We start from the raw sequence: 18,037 nt of genomic DNA, 5'->3' as shown, positions 1-18,037 counted from the left end.
CTTGACTTTTGAATGGCCTGTCCTGACTTTCTTGTCTTGTGACTTAACTTGTGATTTGGCTGTCTTGACTTTCTTGTCTTGGTTTGTGACTTGACTTGTGGTTTGCCTGTCTTGACTTGTGACTTGACTTTTGAATGGCCTGTCCTGACTTTCTTGTCTTGTGACTTAACTTTTGACTTGCCTGTCTTGACTTCCTTGTCTTAGCTTGTGACTTGACTTGTGGTTTGCCTGTCTTGACTTGTGACTTAGCTTTTGACTTGCCTGTCTTGACGTTCCTATCTTAGCTTGTGACTTGACTTGTGATTTGACTGTCTTGACTTGTGACTTGACTTCTGTATTGACTGTCTTGACTTGTGACTACTTGTGACGTGTGACTACCAGACTGTGACGTGACTTGACTTGTGTCTCCCCTGTCTTGACTTGTGTTTATACTTGTGACTTGCCTGCTTTATTTGAAACTTGACTAGCATCCAGATCTGTGATTTTTGCCTTGATTTGTGACTTGACTTGTGCCTTGTCTCTCTTGACCTAGTAATCGACTTGTAACCTGACCTGTCTGATTTGTCCCTGTCTTGACTTGCCTTGACTTGTGACTTTCTGTTTTGACCAGTAACAAGACTAGAGACCTATTTTGTGCCTTGAAAAGCAACTTGGAAAAATCCTGTCATAATACCACTGTTACCTTATTGCCACATGAATAAGAAGTCCAATTATTTGTATTTTCTAGTATTATTGACCAGTATGGCACAATTATCAGGCATTATTAGCAAGCTATTCACCAAATTACCTGGAATTCAGACCAAATCTCAATAACTCAAAAGGAAAAAAATATGTTCTGCTAAAAAGACAAAACATTACTGTACACATTTAATTGTGAAAATTCGAATTATATTCATTATATAAATTATATTATATATATAGATATTATTTGCCAGCTGACATGTGATTTACCTTGTGTCTTGACTTGCGACTTGACTTGTGGTTTGACTTCTCTACTGACTGTCTTGACTTGTGACTATTATTGTGGCTTGACTTGTAGTTTGACTGTCTTGACTTTTGACTTTCCTTTCTTGACTTGGCTTGTGTCTTGACTTGTGACTTGACTTCTGTACTGACTGTCTTGACTTGTGACTATTATTCTGACTTGACTTGTGGTTTGCCTGCCTTGACTTGTGACTTGACTTTTGAATGGCCTGTCCTGACCTTCTTGTCTTGTGACTAAACTTGTGATTTGGCTGTCTTGACTTTCTTGTCTTGGTTTGTGACTTGACTTGTGGTTTGCCTGTCTTAACTTGTGACTTGACTTCTGTATTGAGTGTCTTGACTTGTGACTATTATTGTGACTTGACTTGTGATTTTGCCTGTCTTGACTTGTGACTTGACTTTTGAATGGCCTGTCCTGACTTTCTTGTCTTGTGACTTAACTTGTGATTTGGCTGTCTTGACTTTCTTGTCTTGGTTTGTGACTTGACTTGTGGTTTGCCTGTCTTGACTTGTGACTTGACTTTTGAATGGCCTGTCCTGACTTTCTTGTCTTGTGACTTAACTTTTGACTTGCCTGTCTTGACTTCCTTGTCTTAGCTTGTGACTTGACTTGTGGTTTGCCTGTCTTGACTTGTGACTTAGCTTTTGACTTGCCTGTCTTGACGTTCCTATCTTAGCTTGTGACTTGACTTGTGATTTGACTGTCTTGACTTGTGACTTGACTTCTGTATTGACTGTCTTGACTTGTGACTACTTGTGATGTGTGACTACCAGACTGTGACGTGACTTGACTTGTGTCTCCCCTGTCTTGACTTGTGTTTATACTTGTGACTTGCCTGCTTTATTTGAAACTTGACTAGCATCCAGATCTGTGATTTTTGCCTTGATTTGTGACTTGACTTGTGCCTTGTCTCTCTTGACCTAGTAATCGACTTGTAACCTGACCTGTCTGATTTGTCCCTGTCTTGACTTGCCTTGACTTGTGACTTTCTGTTTTGACCAGTAACAAGACTAGAGACCTATTTTGTGCCTTGAAAAGCAACTTGGAAAAATCCTGTCATAATACCACTGTTACCTTATTGCCACATGAATAAGAAGTCCAATTTTTGTATTTTCTAGTATTATTGACCAGTATGGCACAATTATCAGGCATTATTAGCAAGCTATTCACCAAATTACCTGGAATTCAGACCAAATCTCAATAACTCAAAAGGAAAAAAATATGTTCTGTTAAAAGACAAAACATTACTGTACACATTTAATTGTGAAAATTCGAATTAAATAAAAAGTGAGAGGTGCACAGGAGAGGTTAGTTTTACAGGAAGAAGATGCTTCAGCGCCTGGTCTGTTAAACTGCCTGACTTCTACAAAGTTCCTCAAGAAGTCGTCTATGATGATGATTATGATCTTCATGATGGTGCGATTCAGAAACCGCCAGTACGCCGGGGAACCAGCGGAAATTGCGTACAAACCCAAGCGTCCTTTCTTCCGCGTTTCAGACGTGGCGCCGGTGGAGCTCATTCAGCAGTCAGCCTCATTTCCAGCTCTGGCTTTCCGATTAATCGACTCGGTTAGTATGCGTTGCGTTTATACACGACACAAAAAAACCGGCTTGATATTTTATTGCTGTTTTATTTGTTACCTAGTTGCATTGTTTTGCTAATAAAACGTTAGGCTAACGCTAGCATTGTGTGTGTTCTTAAAGTGAGGCAGCTAACCAGCTTGTTTACTCAGCAGGGAAAACTTAATATGCATTGTTATACTGTAGAGTTTTTATGCTTTTTGAAAATAAATAGCTAATAAACACTAAAAGATAGTTGGGTAGATGGTTGGAATCATGTTGGGCAACTTGTAAGGTTTTAAGTCAAACAAGAAATGTGATTAATCAACCAAACAACCAACCAACCAACCAACCAATCAAACACCACCACCACCACCAGGTCTATTATGGAGTAAACACCTTTCTTATTCTAAAGATCTCATTTTTTCTGACCAGGTTTGTCAACCAAGAAACAAAACCCACTTCCTCTCACATGAAGGTTACACAAAGTTATTTCCAGTTAGTTGAAGAACGAACCTGTCCCATACTAAAGTTCTCTAATGTTTGCATGTTTGTGTTCTTGCTCGGTTCTCTTCCCTTCCAGACCCCTCTGGCTTGAACCATGTGGAGGAAGGCAGCTGGAGTGGCGTTGTTGGCTTTTGCTCTGGGTTACCTTTATCACACCAACTCCAACCTTCAGGAGTATACGTACAAACTGGTCAGAGAAACCATCAGCTCTCGGTCACTGTTCTCCTCACTGCATGAACATAGCACTGCAAACCTCGAAGAATCCATCTCCCGAGCCTGGGACGCCCTGATCACCGCACCGTCCAAGCAATGGGGTCGAATAGCGGTCGGGTAAGTCTCAGTGATCTGAATAAATAAGATGTTTATATGTTTTGTGGTATTGTGTGTGTGTGTGTGTATATATAAAAAATATTGTAGGTGAGTGTGTATAGAGATGCACTATATTGCAAAAGAATTGGGTCACCTGACCTTTCCTGCTCTATGAGGTTCTTTTCCAAACTGGTCAAAAATTTTGCAAGTGAGCTTCTTGAAGATCTGGTTTGCATGCTTTGGAGAGGAAGATTTTAAGTGGCGTGCTATAGAGCTCTGATTTCATCCCTACTGAACACCTTTGGGATGAATGTGAACACTGACTGCACCCCAGGTCTCCTCACCTCACCTACATCAGTACTTGCTTTTCCTAACAACCTTGTGGCTAATAACCACAAATATCCATAAGCACACTCCAAAATCTGGTGGAACATCTTCCCAGAAGAGAGGAGGGATTCATAAGAGTGAATCGGGACTAAATGTGGAATGCGATGCTCAAAAATCACCTACCGTACTTATGACCAGGTGACCCAATACTTTTGAAAAAGTGTATGTATGTGTATATAGACTTAGATAAATAGATCTATATTGTTTGTATTGAGCTTGATACAGAAGATATAAACCCATTTAATTAGGGCTTTAGCTGTTAATTATTTGAGTAATCGGGTATTCTTCAGACTATTCCATCCATTAATCGAGTAATTGAAGAAGTATTTCGCCTTTTCAAAAAGCAGTGGACACATGGATAAAATCATTATGTGTAGCAGCACACAGTCTTTTTGTGCGACGGATGGAGAAAATTTCTGTATTTTTCGGACTATAAGCCGCTACTTTTTTCCCCACCTTTTGAACCCCGCGAATTAAATGATGAAGCGGCTTATGAATTTTTCCTGGTTTCACAAACTTTAAGCCAAAAAACTGAGACCCATAACATTAGTCCAATTAAATTTCCGAACGGAAACGAAAAAACGCACCTCACCTGTGTTCTGAAAAACGTTTTTTTTTTTTTTTAACGCACGACGATGCCAAAAGAAAAACTCTAGAGAGAAATAGTTGTGAAAGGAAGGGGAAGACAGTGAACAATGACTTTCTTGGTAGGCTACTGTTTAGATACAAGCCGTTGTAACACATTGTATCAGGGTCAAGGGAGAGCTCGCTAACTCCAGATGCAACAGAAATCATATAAGCACAGACAGGTTTCCAAAACTCATGCTTTTTTATTTTTCTTGGTCAAAGAAACTTAGAAATAAGCATCAGAAAATAATAAGGACATAATCCTCGGTCTTGCACACATGCAGTAATACCGGGAAAATGCGGCGGCAGGCTATTCCCAAAATACCGCTCTGCTCTTAAAGGAGCCACAACATATTACACTCGTTACACCGTTTAACAGACACTGTCTTTCGTTTCAAGTTTGTGTAAAGTTCATTAGTTTCAGTGTAGACAGGTGCGGCTTATTTATGTTCAAAATAAAAATATTTGGGTGCGCTTTATAGTCCGGAAATTACGGTAATAGTTTATTCATAGTTGACTTTTCTTCTCTGAACAAAACACTAAGGGGAAGCTTTATTGTTCACTGTTAGTTCCTTCTGTTCAGTTCGTCTTAACCACAATTGCACGCTGTGTTGCAAAACTGTGTAATTAGCAGTTGTGTTTCAACTGCATCGAACCGAACGGATTTGAAAACCAACAGTTCAACTCGCCTACAGACTCAGTGGCGATCTCTGTTTACCTTCCGCAGGGTCAACGCCTGTATTGACGTGGTGGTCTCGGGCGTCAACTTGCTCCAGGCTTTGGCTCTTGACCCAGGATCAGGACACGACCACGACGTGTTGCACTCCAAAGAGGACCTAAAAGAGGCCTTCATTCACTACATGGAACGAGGAGCGGCTGCGGAACGTTTCTTTTCCGATAAAGTCATCTTCCAAAGGATCGCGAGGGCCGCTGCGGAGTATCCTGGTGCTCAGGTACTTTGGGTCGGTTTTAGGGCCGCTGTAGTAGTCGCCTTAAACATGTGCATAAGCAAGTGAAAATTTTTCCTCGAAGTTAACGTGTTAGAAGCCGGAAAAAATGGGTGAGTGTAAGGATCTGAGCGAGTTTAACAAGGGACAAATTGTGATGTCTAGACGACAGAGTCAGAGCATCTCCAAAACTGTAGCTCTTGTGGGGTTTCCCCGTCTGCAGTGGTCAGTATGTATCAAAAGTGCTCCAAAAAGGAACAGTGTTGAACAGGCGACAGGGTCATGGGTGGCCGAGGCTCATTGATACATGTGAGGATCGAAGGCTTGTTCGTGTGGTCCGATCCAACAGATGAGCTCCTGTAGCTCAAATTACTGAAGAAGTCAATGGTGTTGATGCTCAACAGGTCAGGAGTGTTTTGGCAGCAAAAGGGGGACCAACACAATATTAGGCAGGTGGCCATAATGTTATGCCTGATCAGTGTATATCTTCTGTTAGTGCACCATCAGTAGCCTAGTTTTGCCTAATTAGAATATGATAATAGAATTACATTTTTTTTAACAGTAATCACGACCCATTATTTAGCAAAAACTGAACTTTCTACAAAACACAGCATGCGCTCTGCATTGCAAAACACAAACATCCTGTCTGTCAGTTATTCATCCCTGCTCTTATTTGTATTGCGTAAGTACAGCTGAACTTATCCATAATGAACATGTTTGGGATGTGTATAGAAAGTGCTTTCTGACTCGAGCAGACAGTTTAAATATTGAACGAAGGCCTGGTCCAGGGAGGATTGAGTTTCCGTGTCAAATTTAATTCTGCTGGGTTGACTGTGATTAATATTTTCAGCAGCACTCCACACATTACTCTGTGTGTATTGGAGGTTTGGCTCACTCATGGCTTTTTTAGCGTAGAAGTTCTGAGTTATTCACGGTGTCCTCTCATAAGTAATGAAACCCCGCCCGCTCTAAAAGTATTGGAACGGCAAGGCCGAGTCTTTTGGGTTTCACGATACAAAAGTATTGGAACAGATGGAAGTAAATAATGGGTAATATTTGGATGCGTAGCCACCATAGTGTCGAAGTCTTCGCTTCTCTTTTCCAAAGGTGAAATGCCGTACAATTGGGTTGAGACCTGATTTTCTTTTGACACTTTTGCCTTACAATTGAAATTCTTCCGGGGAGGACTGTAACCCGATGGACGACTGAGGATATTTCATAATGAACAGCTTCTCATTTTACTTTCTCTCATAGGTGTACGTGGGAGGAAATGCTGCTCTGATTGGCCAGAAACTCGCTTCTTACCCAGAGCTGGTGGTGAGTTCATATCTGCCTCTGTTTTGCTAAATGATCTGACTCATAAAGTGTGGTGCGTACACTTCTGACACCTTCTAGCAGTGGTGTTTTTCGATCTGATTATCTGACATCTGATTATTCTGCATGTTACCGTACCTCATTCGTTTATTGCTTTTTACCTAAGGTTCTGCTGTGCGGCCCTATTGGACCTAAGCTGCACGAATTGCTGGATGAACAGATCGTCGTTCCACCACAATCACTTCAGGAGGCTGATGAGTATCATCTCATCCTTGAGTACAAGGCAGGTCAGGATAGATTCACTCCTTATCCTTTATATGCATGACTGTACAAAAAGGCTACTTACAGACGATTTTTTTTTTTTTTTTGAAGCACGTATGACAATGCGTTATCACACTATGGTTTTGTTAATCAGATTGTAAAAGCTGAAGTCTGCTCTTTTGTGTGTGTGTAGGGGAGCAGTGGGGTTCGAGTAAGGCCCCTCAAGCAAGTCGCTTCATCTTCTCTCATGATGTGTCGAACGGGGAGATGAGCAGTTTAGAGACCTTTCTGGCCAGTCTGGAGGAGTTTCAGCCCGGTCTCGTGGTTCTGTCTGGACTCCATATGATGGAGGGAATGGGTCGTGAGCTCTGGGAGGACCGACTGAAAGAGGTGTGAACTATGCAGGATTTTCAAGAAATCACTATTCCAAGAAGAATCTATGAGCAGATCTGCTTTTAAAAATCAGTCTCTAGCGCCTGAGACAAGATTCATAAACCAACATTTAGAAATTCAATATATTTTTAGAAATGTATTTTGTAATAACAACATGCTGAACCATCCCAATATATCATATTGATAAAAAAAAAAAGTAGATCAGGATTTTTGAGGTGTAATTTCCCCTATTCTCGACCTATTAAATGCTTAATGTGCAGATGCTCTGAGTTACGATGTTTTCAACTTCAGACGTTCTGCTCTTACGATGACAATACGAGAAAATTGTAAAAAGTAAATATTTTCATGTGGCAGACAATTACCCCTAAATATTATTACAGATTAATGACTCCTGTTAATGTTATGTTGATCCTTTTAAGTGATGAATGTATTTCTATGGTAATGCAACTAGTATAGAAAATATTTTTTGCTATATTTTGCCTTAAGTCATTTATTAACGAGCTTAATTATGCGAAATAACGTATTTGCAATTGTCACTTAATTTCAAGACAAATTTTACATAGAAAATCTGTGTTTTTGTATGCGATTTTGTATATATTTATTTGACCAGCATTTACAGCAACTACCATTGGGAATGTCTGTGCTATGAATATTGTGGGTAGGTATTATCAATATTAAGCATTTCCTTCTTAGATTTACCTCAGAGAAGCAAAATTGCTGTTAAGATCGGAAATTCCATCCATACTATAAGCTGTAGAATGTTAAATGAAAACACTTTTTGTGACATTCGTCACCACCGGTATAGGAAATGTGACCGTACACCAAAAATAGTGCAGAATATTTGGCCCTTCAGATAGTTTTATCTTTGTCCAACCTTTGTCCAAAACGTTTTTATCTCTGACAGTTTGCGGTCGCCATCTCTGACGTCCGAAACGAAGCGCCCATCCATCTGGAGCTGGCCAGCATGACCGATCGAGATTACATGAGCATCATTACGAAGGAGGTAAATGTATATGTTTAGCACATGTCTTCTATAACCCTTGCACATGTATGTGAAAGATATGGGTCCTGGATGCTTTGCTATGTTTATGACCACCTGGTGCTATTTTAGGCATATAACCTGTTAACCTCTGTGTGTATGAGCTAGAACATAGACCTATTTACACACAGCCTTGTCACTACCTGATTCAGAATTTCCAGAATCCAAATTTTGAACACCCCATTGTGTGCTGTGCAAGTTTTTGCTGCTCTGTAGACGCAGCACTCTGATCTTCAGATCTACAGCACTCCAATCTGAGCGCTCTCTTCTCACACACGCGTAATTTGGAAAGTAGGAATGGCATCAGTTACCACAATCACCACATTTCTTATCGTTTTTTTGATGTAGGCTGAAAACCCCAGGCATTAGGGTTGCACAAGACAACCCTAAAAAGGTTGTGTTAGAAAGGGCATCCAGCATAAAACGTGCCAAATTAAATATGCGGATCACGAATCAGACTTTTATACCGGATCAGTCGAGGCCCGGGTTACCAACGACCCCCACAGATATTGTCAGTCAACAAATTCGGCTACTATTGGCTGAAGGAGGAGAAGAGGAGGAGGAAGACATCTACAGGGACAACAGGAAAAGGAGAAATGTAGGAGAGTGGAGGTTCGGGTTGGTACTTTAATGTTGGTACTATGACTGGTAAAGGGAGAGAGATAGCTGATATGATGGAGAGGAGAAAGGTAGATATATTGTGTGTTTAGAAGACCAAGTGGAAAGGGAGTAAGACCAGGAACATTGGAGGTGGGTTTAAACTGTTCTATCATGGTGTGGATGAAAAGAGAAATGGTGTAGGGGTGATTCTGAGAGAACAGTGAAAGTGTAGTGGAGGTGAATAGAGTTTGGAAGTTGAAGGGGTGATGATAAATGTCATCAGTGCTTATGCTCTACAAGTGGGTTGTAAGATGGAGGAGGACATTTTCTGGAGTGAGTTGGATGAAGTGGTAGAAGGTGTACCTAGGAATGAATGATTGGTGATTGGGGCAGTTTTAAATGGGCATGTAGGTAAAGGAACAGAGGTGATGATTAGGTGATGGGTAGGTATAACTTTAGGGACAGGAATGTGGAAGGGCAGATGGTGGTAGATTTTGCTAAAAATTAAAATGGCAGTGGTGAACACTTATTTTAAGAAGAAGGAGGATTATAGGGTGACTTATAAGAGTGGAGGAAGGTGCACACAGGTGGACTATGTTCTATGTAGGAGATGCAACCTTAAGGCGATTGGACAATGTAAGGTGTTCACAGTGGACAGTGTAGCTAGACAGCATCAGATGGTGGTCTGTATGATGGTTTTGAAGGTGAAGAAGAAGAGGAGGAGAGTGAGGACTGAAAGAAGAATAAGATGGTGGAGACTGAAGGAGGAAGACTGTAGTGTGAGGTTCAGGGAAGCGGTCAGACAGGGGCTCGGTGGTGGTTAAAGGGTGCTGGATGATTGGGCAACTTCTGCACAAGTGATGAGAGACAGCTAGAAAGGTACTTGGTGTGGACATATAAAAGAAGACAAATAGACATGGTGGTGGAATGAGGAAGTGCAGGAAAGCATAAGGATTAAGAGGTTGGTGATACAGAATTGGGATCGACAGAGTGATGAGAAAAGTAGGCAGGAGTACAAGGAGATGTGGCAGTAGGTGACGAGGGATGTGGCGAAAGCCAAGGAAAAGGCATATGAGGATCTGTATGAGAAGTTGGACACTAAGGAAGGAGAAAAGGATTTGTACCGATTGGCCAGGCAGAGGGACCGAGCTGGGAAGGATGCGCTGCAAGTTGGAGCAATAAAGGACGGAGATGGAAATATGTTGTCTAGTGAGGAGAGTGTGTTGAGAAGATGGGGGGAGTATTTTAAACAGCTAATGAACGAGGAAAACAAGATAAGATAAGATAAACCTTTATTTGTCCCACAGTGGGAAAATTTCTCTGTTACATTATATATGCAAATATATATAAAAAAAAAAATTGAGACATAATATAGTATACAGTGTATATACACAACACAATGTATAAATACAAAAGAAGAAGAAAAGAAACCATGAGTAAGTAGTTAACAGGCATATTGCACACAGGTAATATTGCACTGTTTTAAAATTTGTTTTTGCAAATGTGTTTTTTTTGTGTTAATTTGTTATTGTTATTATTGCAGTTAAACAGTAATACAGTGTATAATTCGGTGTCTGGTTCTCTGATTGTAAAGTCGAATAGCAGCAGGGAGAAAAGACCGTCTGTAACGCTCCTTCAGACACTTAGTATGTAACAGTCTGTCACTGAAGGAGCTGCTCAACGATGAAACTGTTTTATACAGGGGGTGAGAGATGTTCTCCAGCAATAATGATAGTTTAGCTAACATCCTCCTTTCTTCCACCTCCTGTACAGTTTCCAGGGGAATCCCCAGGACTGAGCTGGCCTTCCTGATCAGCTTGTCTATCTCCTTCTTTCTGCAGTAGAGATGCTGCACCAGCAGACCATACCATAGAATATGGCTGAGGCCACCACAGAGTAAACAAATGTCTTAAGTAGCTCTCCCTGCACTCCAAAATACCTTAGTCTCTTCAGCAGAAAGAGTCTGCTCTGTCCTTTCTTATAAATTGCCTCAGTGTTATCTGTCCAGTCCAGTTTGCTGTTCAGATGAACACTCAGGTATTTGTAAGAGTCCACTCTCACAATGTCCTTTCCCTGAATGTTCACTGGGGGTAATGAAGTTTGTTTGTGCCTATGGAAATCCACCACCAGTTCTTTGGTTTTTCCCATGTTTATCTGGAGGCAGCTCTGTTGGCACCAGTCCACAAAGTTCTGGATCAGTTCTCTGTACTTCCTGTCGTCGTCATCCGTGATCAGACCGACAAGACTGAGTCATCAGAGAACTTATGCAGGTGACAGGTTGCTGAGCTAAACATTAGGTCTGCAGTGTAGACGGTGAAGAGGAACGGGGCTAGAACCGTTCCCTGCGGGGCTCCAGTGTTGCAGACAACCATGTCAGACTCACAGTCACGAGTCTTCACATACTGTGGCCGGTCTGTGAGGTAGTCCAATATCCAGGTAGACAGATGATGGTCCACTCCAATGTACACCATCTTATCCCTCAGGAGCACAGGTTGGGTGGTGTTAAAAGCACTAGAGAAGTCGAAAAATGTGACTCTCACTGTGTTCCCAGCCTTTTCCAGGTGCAAAATAGCCTGATTTAAGAGGAAGATGACCACGTCTTCCACGCCAATGCCAGGTTGGTAGGCAAACTGAAGTGGATTCATTGATTGGATGGATCACCAGAGGTTGGAGATGAGTGAGCACCAGCCTCTCTAATGTCTTCATCAGATGCGAGGTCAGTGCTACTGGTCGGTAGTGCCCAAAGTCTTTTGGGTTTGACGTCTTTGGTACAGGCACCACACAGGATGTTTTCCATAGCTGTGGCACCTTCCCCAGCTCCAGGCTCTGGTCAAACTTGTACAACATGCCGCACAGCTGGTCTGCACAGGTCTTAAGGAGCCTGGAGCTGATGCCGTCTGGGCCTGCAGCCTTCCTCACTTTGATCTTCCTGAGCTCCAGTCTCACCTGGGCTTCTGTAAGGGACAGTGTGTATTGGTTTGAGTGGGGGCTGGAGGGAATTGGCGGCGGTGGAGAGGGGAGAGTTGGGTGTGTTGTGTGTAGGCTGTGAGCTAATAGCAGTGCAGAGAGAGGTGGGGCTGGAGCAGCTTGCTGTGGAGGCAGAGAAGGGGGGTTGCAGCAGTGGGGGCTGGATGGGGGCAGGAGGGTAGCTGATCAAATCTGTTAAATAATAGATTTAGATCATTCACCCACTTCTGGTCACCCTCAGCCTGAGAGCTGGGCTCCTTTTGACCAGTAATGGTTTTGACTGACGTTCTGCTGCAGCTGATCCTCCATCTTCCTCCTGTAGCAAGCTTTTCTTTCCCTGATCTTCTTTCTCAGTCCTCTCCAAACAGTTTTCAGCTCTTCCTTGTATCCCGATTTTAGAGCCTCACTGGTCTCATCAGGCCTGTATACAAGGGGGTTGTAAACAGGCAGGAGATAAACCAGGTTGTGATCTGATCTTCCCAAGGGGGGAGGGGTGCTGAAGTGTAAGCCTCCTTTGAGTTGGTGTAAAATAAGTCCAGTGTTTTATTGTCCCTGGTGTGGCATGAAACATACTGGGTGAATGTGGGCAGAGTGGAGGATGAAAGGGCATGAATAGAATCTCCAGAGATAATGAGAAGGGCATTTGGGCGCTGTGTTAACGATCTGTTAACAACAGAATGCAGGACATCGCATGCCGATTCACCGTCAGCAGAGGGGGGAATATACGTAGCTATCGTGATACCATGCAAGAATTCCCTGGGCAGACAGTATGGCCTCATGCTAGTGGCTAACAGCTCAGTGTCCTTACAGCAGATCTGCTCATTAATAGTGATATGACCAGGTTTACACCGTCTGTAATTCACAAAAACTGCCAGTCCTTCTTCCTTTCTCTTACCCCTTTCCATCGTTCTGTGGGGACCCTAACCCCCAAACCCTAAACCATTCTCTGCGCACAGTAGTTGAAATCTATCCATAGCCTCGGTTGTATCTGGTGTTAGCTTAGTTAGCGATGACTCTGAGAACAGCATGATGCTACACTCCCAGAATTCACTCTGATGCCGGGTAAGAGCCGCTAGCTCGTCGATCTTGTTGGGTAAAGATCTCACATTTCCCATGACGATAGACGGGAGAGTTGGTCTGTAAAGTCTCCCTTTAGTCCGACACAAAGATTTTAAAAAGTGAGAGGATGCCTGAGGAATGGAGGAGTGTATGCCGAGAGAGGAGTTGTGGTATTGTATGAGGAAGTCAGGTGTGTCAGAGAAGTATGTGAGGGTGGTGCAGGTATGACACGTATGAGCATGTATGAGGACAGTGTGACAGCAGTGGAGTGTGCAGTAGGATCGACAGACAAGGTGATGGAGGTTGGACTGCATCAAGGATCAGCTCTGAGCCCTTTCCTGTTTGTAGTGGTGATGGACAGGTTGATGGACGAGGTCAGACAGGAGTCTCCATGGATTATGATGTTTGTGAATGATATTGTGATTTGTGGTGAAAGTAGGGAGCAGGTTGAGAAGAGCCTGTAGGGCTGGAGGTACACGCTGAAGAGAAGGAGAATAAAAGTCAGTAGCAGTAACACGGAGTACATGTGTGTGAATGAGAGGGAGGGCAGTGGAGTGGTGCAGTTGCAGGGAGAAAAGGTGGAGGAGTTCAGGTACCTGGGGTCAACAGTGCAAAGTAATCAAGAGTGTGTTAGAGAAGTGAAGAAAAGATTGCAGGCAGGGTGGGGTGGGTGGAGAAGAGTAGCAAGAGTGATTTGTGATAGAAGGGTATCTGCAAAAGTGAGAGGAAAAGTTTATAGGACTGTGGTGGGACCTGCAATGTTGTATGGTTTAGAGACAGTGGCATTGAGTAAAAGGCAGGAGGTGGAGCTGGAGGTAGCAGAGCTAAAGATGTTGAGGTTTTCATGGGAGTGACGAGGATGGATGTAGAGAAGGGACATGGGGTATATCAGTAGGAGAATGCTGAGGATGGAAGAAGGAAAAGAGGAAGAACAAGGAGGAGGTTTAGGGATGTGGTAAAGGAAGACATGCAGGTAGAGGACAGATTAGTGTGGAGACAGAAGATCCGCTGTGGTGACCCCTAATGGGAGAAGCCGGAAGAAGAAGAAGAATTTAGGCTGAATTAAAACACACTTTATGTACACAGGTTTCTGGACACCTGAGTATGAGATGCTTTTTTCAGCATCCAATTCCACATTTAGTCACCATTTCCCATTATAATAACTGCCAAAATACTCGGTAGATGTTCCAGTAGATTTTGTAGTTGGTGGTGGCCTGGTGCATGCAGTGTTCCGAATCAGATTTCTATAGCAGGAGATCTTCCACTCGAATCCATATAAAGCACACCTTCATGGAGCTGGCTTTGTGCTCACTGGTATAGTCATGCTGGATCAGGTTTGGGTCTCCTAGATCCTTGTGGTAGCGATTTGTGAAAGAACCACATATGGCTGTATATAGTCTTTATCCATATAGTGTATCAATATAGTGTATTTATGGCCTTAAATACCAGATGTGGCAGATTGGTTTTACATACAGTAGATACAAAATGACAGAATTAATCAGGCTATAAAACGTTACCTAGAACAGATAGGGCAGGAGCCACATATTGAGCAGCGGCACCACATGCGTACCATATTCAGTATTCTGTGCTCTCTTCTGTTAGCAGGTCTTACCCTTAGTGAACTCAATCGGCCTGAACGAGCAGGAGCTGCTCTTCCTGACTCAGGCTGGCGGAGGTCCTCACGCCGAACTCCCCTCGTGGAACGGCATTCCTGACGTGGGCCGCGTCTCTGACATCCTCCTCTGGATCCTAGAGCAGCACGGCAGAGCCGACATGGATTCCGAAGCCCATCTGACCCGCATCCACTTCCACACTCTGGCTTACCACGTGCTGGCCACGGTGGACGGATACTGGGCGAACCAGCGGGGAGCCGTAGCAGCCGGGGCTCGCGTTGCCAGCACACAGGCTTGCGGTGTACGAGCTGTAGACGTCAGTAAGGTAGAGCTCAAAGCTCCGCTCAGCTTCAATAGCTCTTTCTCAGAACCAAAAGAGGGCTTAGTTTTGGACCCGTCCAACCCGGTGACGGTGTGGCGAAGAGGGAACGTGTCCTTTTATCTCAGTCCGGTACTCATATGCAAACAGCCGCTGCGGACAGTAGGTCTGGGGGACGCGATCTCAGCAGAGGGACTTATCTATTCTGAGACCGTGCCCCAGTTGCACTCTGATGACTAAATCTGAAGATCCCACAGGTCCAATAACAATGTCTTTAAAAACATTTCCTTACCCTGATCCTCTCTACAAAGCCTGCTGAGCATCTGACCAGCCGGAGGGATGTTCCTGTAGGTGCTCCTCCATTCACTTAAGTCTTTAATGTGAACAGTATCGAATAGCGGAGGATGTTGTTCATAGGTAAAGGATTGAGAACCTCACTTCTTGTCCAAACACAGTACGTAGTCTTAATCCGTTTGGTGAGTACTGTACTTCGTCCTACTTGAGACCATATTGCACTGAGTAGAAAATACTGTTTTGTTTTTTGTTTTTTTCCCCCTTCACACTTCATAGACATTTTACTCCACTGACTACTACAACTTAGATATGAGAAGCAGAAACCCTGCGCTGCTATGAAATAATAAAAAAAGGCATAAGAATCCCACGAGCCCCACACAAAATCAAATGCCTTAACCAGATCCTCTTATATTCCCTCCTGGATTTGTTTCATTCATCTTCTAACATGATAAATCTAATAGCGGTAGATGAAATGAACTAGATATCAAATAGGCCATAAGTTTTGACACCCTTACCCAGGATATTTTGTAAAAACTGCCACAAAAACCTTGTTCTTTATGAAGTTTTACACAGTTATGCCCTCTTTTTAACCAGGTTCATGAAAGAGCTTAATCCAGAAGGCTTTACCTCAAATAAACCAAACTCCAAGCTGCGTCTCTTAAAATCTACTACGTTGGAATAAATCTACTAGGTTGGGAAAAAAACCCGTTATATATAAAATAGGGTTGCAAAGGGGTGGGGAATTTCCTGTAACTTTCTATGGGAACGTTATCTGGGGATTTTTAAAAATAGTCAAAATTGGAAGCTTAACAGTAATTTGAGAGATTTTAATGGCAATTTATCATATCTAAACAGATTTTTTTTTTAAATCACATTTTTGCCTATGATTTTATGGTTAGTATAATTTTCTTGCACAATAGTGTTTACACACAGCACAAGGAAGTTTGTATGTAATTTACGTGGATACTCGCCAAGATGATGTTTTGACATGATGTTTGTTCTGTTACGGAGGCACGCACAGTGCATGTAGGGGGTGTGGCCTTAGCAGCCCTGCAGTAAGTGTGCTGTGTGCATGTGATTTAAGGAACGTGTAGGTCAGAAATTCGAATAAAATTGCAAGATTATCCTGCAAGAACTACAACTTCCCAATGATGGGCTCCCCAGCAACTTTGCAAATTGGCAGTTTTTTCCCATAAAAAGTTTCTTAGTTCTGAGAATTCCTGGAATTTTGTAACCCTATATATAAATAATATAAAAAATACCTGTAGTATAGGTTTTTCTGATTACTGAAATGATGTATTCGTACCTACTTGATTAGCAGTACACATGCTTATAGAAATGGTGGCCATCTTGGTGTTCTGCATCAGCATATTTGTAAGAACACCAGCATTCACTTCATCCTCCGCATGCTTTAGATCATTGTACTCACTTAAGTTAAAAATACTTTTTTTTAACTTTTTTTTTTTTGCCGAACGGCTGAAAGAAAGTCCGGGAACTTGTTTAGTCACGTCCTGTATTATTCTTATTTTAAATCAGTTCGTATCCTTACATACATAACATTTTTAATCTTGTGAAAAAGAAAATCTGCCCTCAGTATTGCACTCAGTAACTGACCGATTTTATGCTTGTTAGAAGACTTGAAGTTTCTTCTGATGAGAAGAAACCCTTTTTCTTCTTCTGATGCAGCAAAATGCAGTACTGTATGTAGGCTAGCTGTCAGAAGTGAATGTTGAGACCGTTTCGTTTAGTCCTGATGAAACATTTAAGCTGGAGAAGAAAAAATAAATCCTCCAGACGTCTAGACGTCAACCCTGACAGGTCAAAAAGCTGCTACTATAAGCGAAGTGATTTAAGTTACAAGATGTGATCGCTGTATCTAGCCTGGACCGACGATGGCCAAAAAAAGCTGCACATATCACCGAGATATGAAACTGATGCAAATATATGGGTTTCTTTATTTTCTTCCTGAAATAATGTCATCATTAACTTTATACTTTCTTTTTTTATTTGTCTTTCGACCAGCATTTTGACTCATCATTTCTTTTTAAAGCCACTCCATATTATTCTGATAAGAACTGTACATTAGTATATAAATTATGCAAAGTCTTCAACATGATAACAGGAATATTTAGGTTATGGAATAAGTCTTTTAATTATATTTTCTATCAATAAAATATTTCGGTCGATCCTAAATCCTGTCTCAAAGTTTTTTTTCTTTTCTTTCCTGTAAAGAAACCTAGATCTGGGGAAAGAATACAGACACTGGATCTACATGAACCCTAGTGTTCAAAATGTGAAATACGATGCCTTTGTTCTTTTTTTCGATTTAATACCGAAAGCAGAAAACAGGAGAAAAACGACGCAGTATATTAACTCCAAGGAGCGTAGGGATGTGCATCTCCGTAACTAAAGCCGATGCGATTCGCATCTCAAACCGCATAGCCAACGATGCGTTACATATGAAGCAGCGACGGATGCGATACGATTCACACCTATTAGGATGCAGCGCGATAGTTCGCTTTTATTTCTTCGGTTCAGACAGACAGCAAATCAACAAACTTAAGTGCTCTCTGACTTCAAACGCATGACCCTTTTACAAACACGCCTATCAATAAAACCAGACGCTTTTTTCCTGTTCTGTCTCCAGGGAGATGCAGCTCTACCTCTGCCATGTAAATCTAGGGTCAGAAATCGATCTCCATAGAAAATATTGGTCACTGATTTATTTAAATAATAAAAGTATAGCGCGTTTACTAATAATTACATACAAATAAATTGTTTTTTTAACCGATTGTTAATTGTGTTTGGAACACAATTATTTCATTTGGTTTTCCTTTTCAACACAAAAAAACTAAA

General features: G+C 42.1%; 1 protein-coding gene across 2 annotated transcripts; it reads left to right on the top strand.

Annotated features, from left to right (window-relative positions):
• Window positions 1-2,415: 2,415 nt before the first annotated feature.
• Window positions 2,416-17,374, top strand: adpgk (ADP-dependent glucokinase). 2 transcript variants are annotated; one of them, XM_046859335.1, is made up of 8 exons: window positions 2,416-2,554; window positions 3,129-3,382; window positions 5,103-5,328; window positions 6,577-6,639; window positions 6,803-6,923; window positions 7,091-7,287; window positions 8,195-8,293; window positions 14,561-17,374. In XM_046859335.1, exons 2-8 carry the CDS (start codon window positions 3,147-3,149, stop codon window positions 15,125-15,127), a joined length of 1,509 nt encoding a protein of 502 aa, XP_046715291.1. In that variant the 5' UTR covers window positions 2,416-2,554; window positions 3,129-3,146; the 3' UTR covers window positions 15,128-17,374. The 2 variants fall into 2 exon arrangements, with proteins under 2 accessions (XP_046715291.1, XP_046715290.1); XM_046859334.1 differs by having other exon boundaries at window positions 14,558-17,374.
• The last annotated feature ends 663 nt before the right edge of the window (window positions 17,375-18,037 follow it).

The sequence above is a fragment of the Silurus meridionalis genome, chromosome 10 (genome assembly GCF_014805685.1).
Source record: "Silurus meridionalis isolate SWU-2019-XX chromosome 10, ASM1480568v1, whole genome shotgun sequence".
NCBI classification, from domain to species: Eukaryota; Metazoa; Chordata; class Actinopteri; order Siluriformes; family Siluridae; genus Silurus; species Silurus meridionalis.
This window is presented reverse-complemented; position numbering and strand designations above follow the sequence as displayed.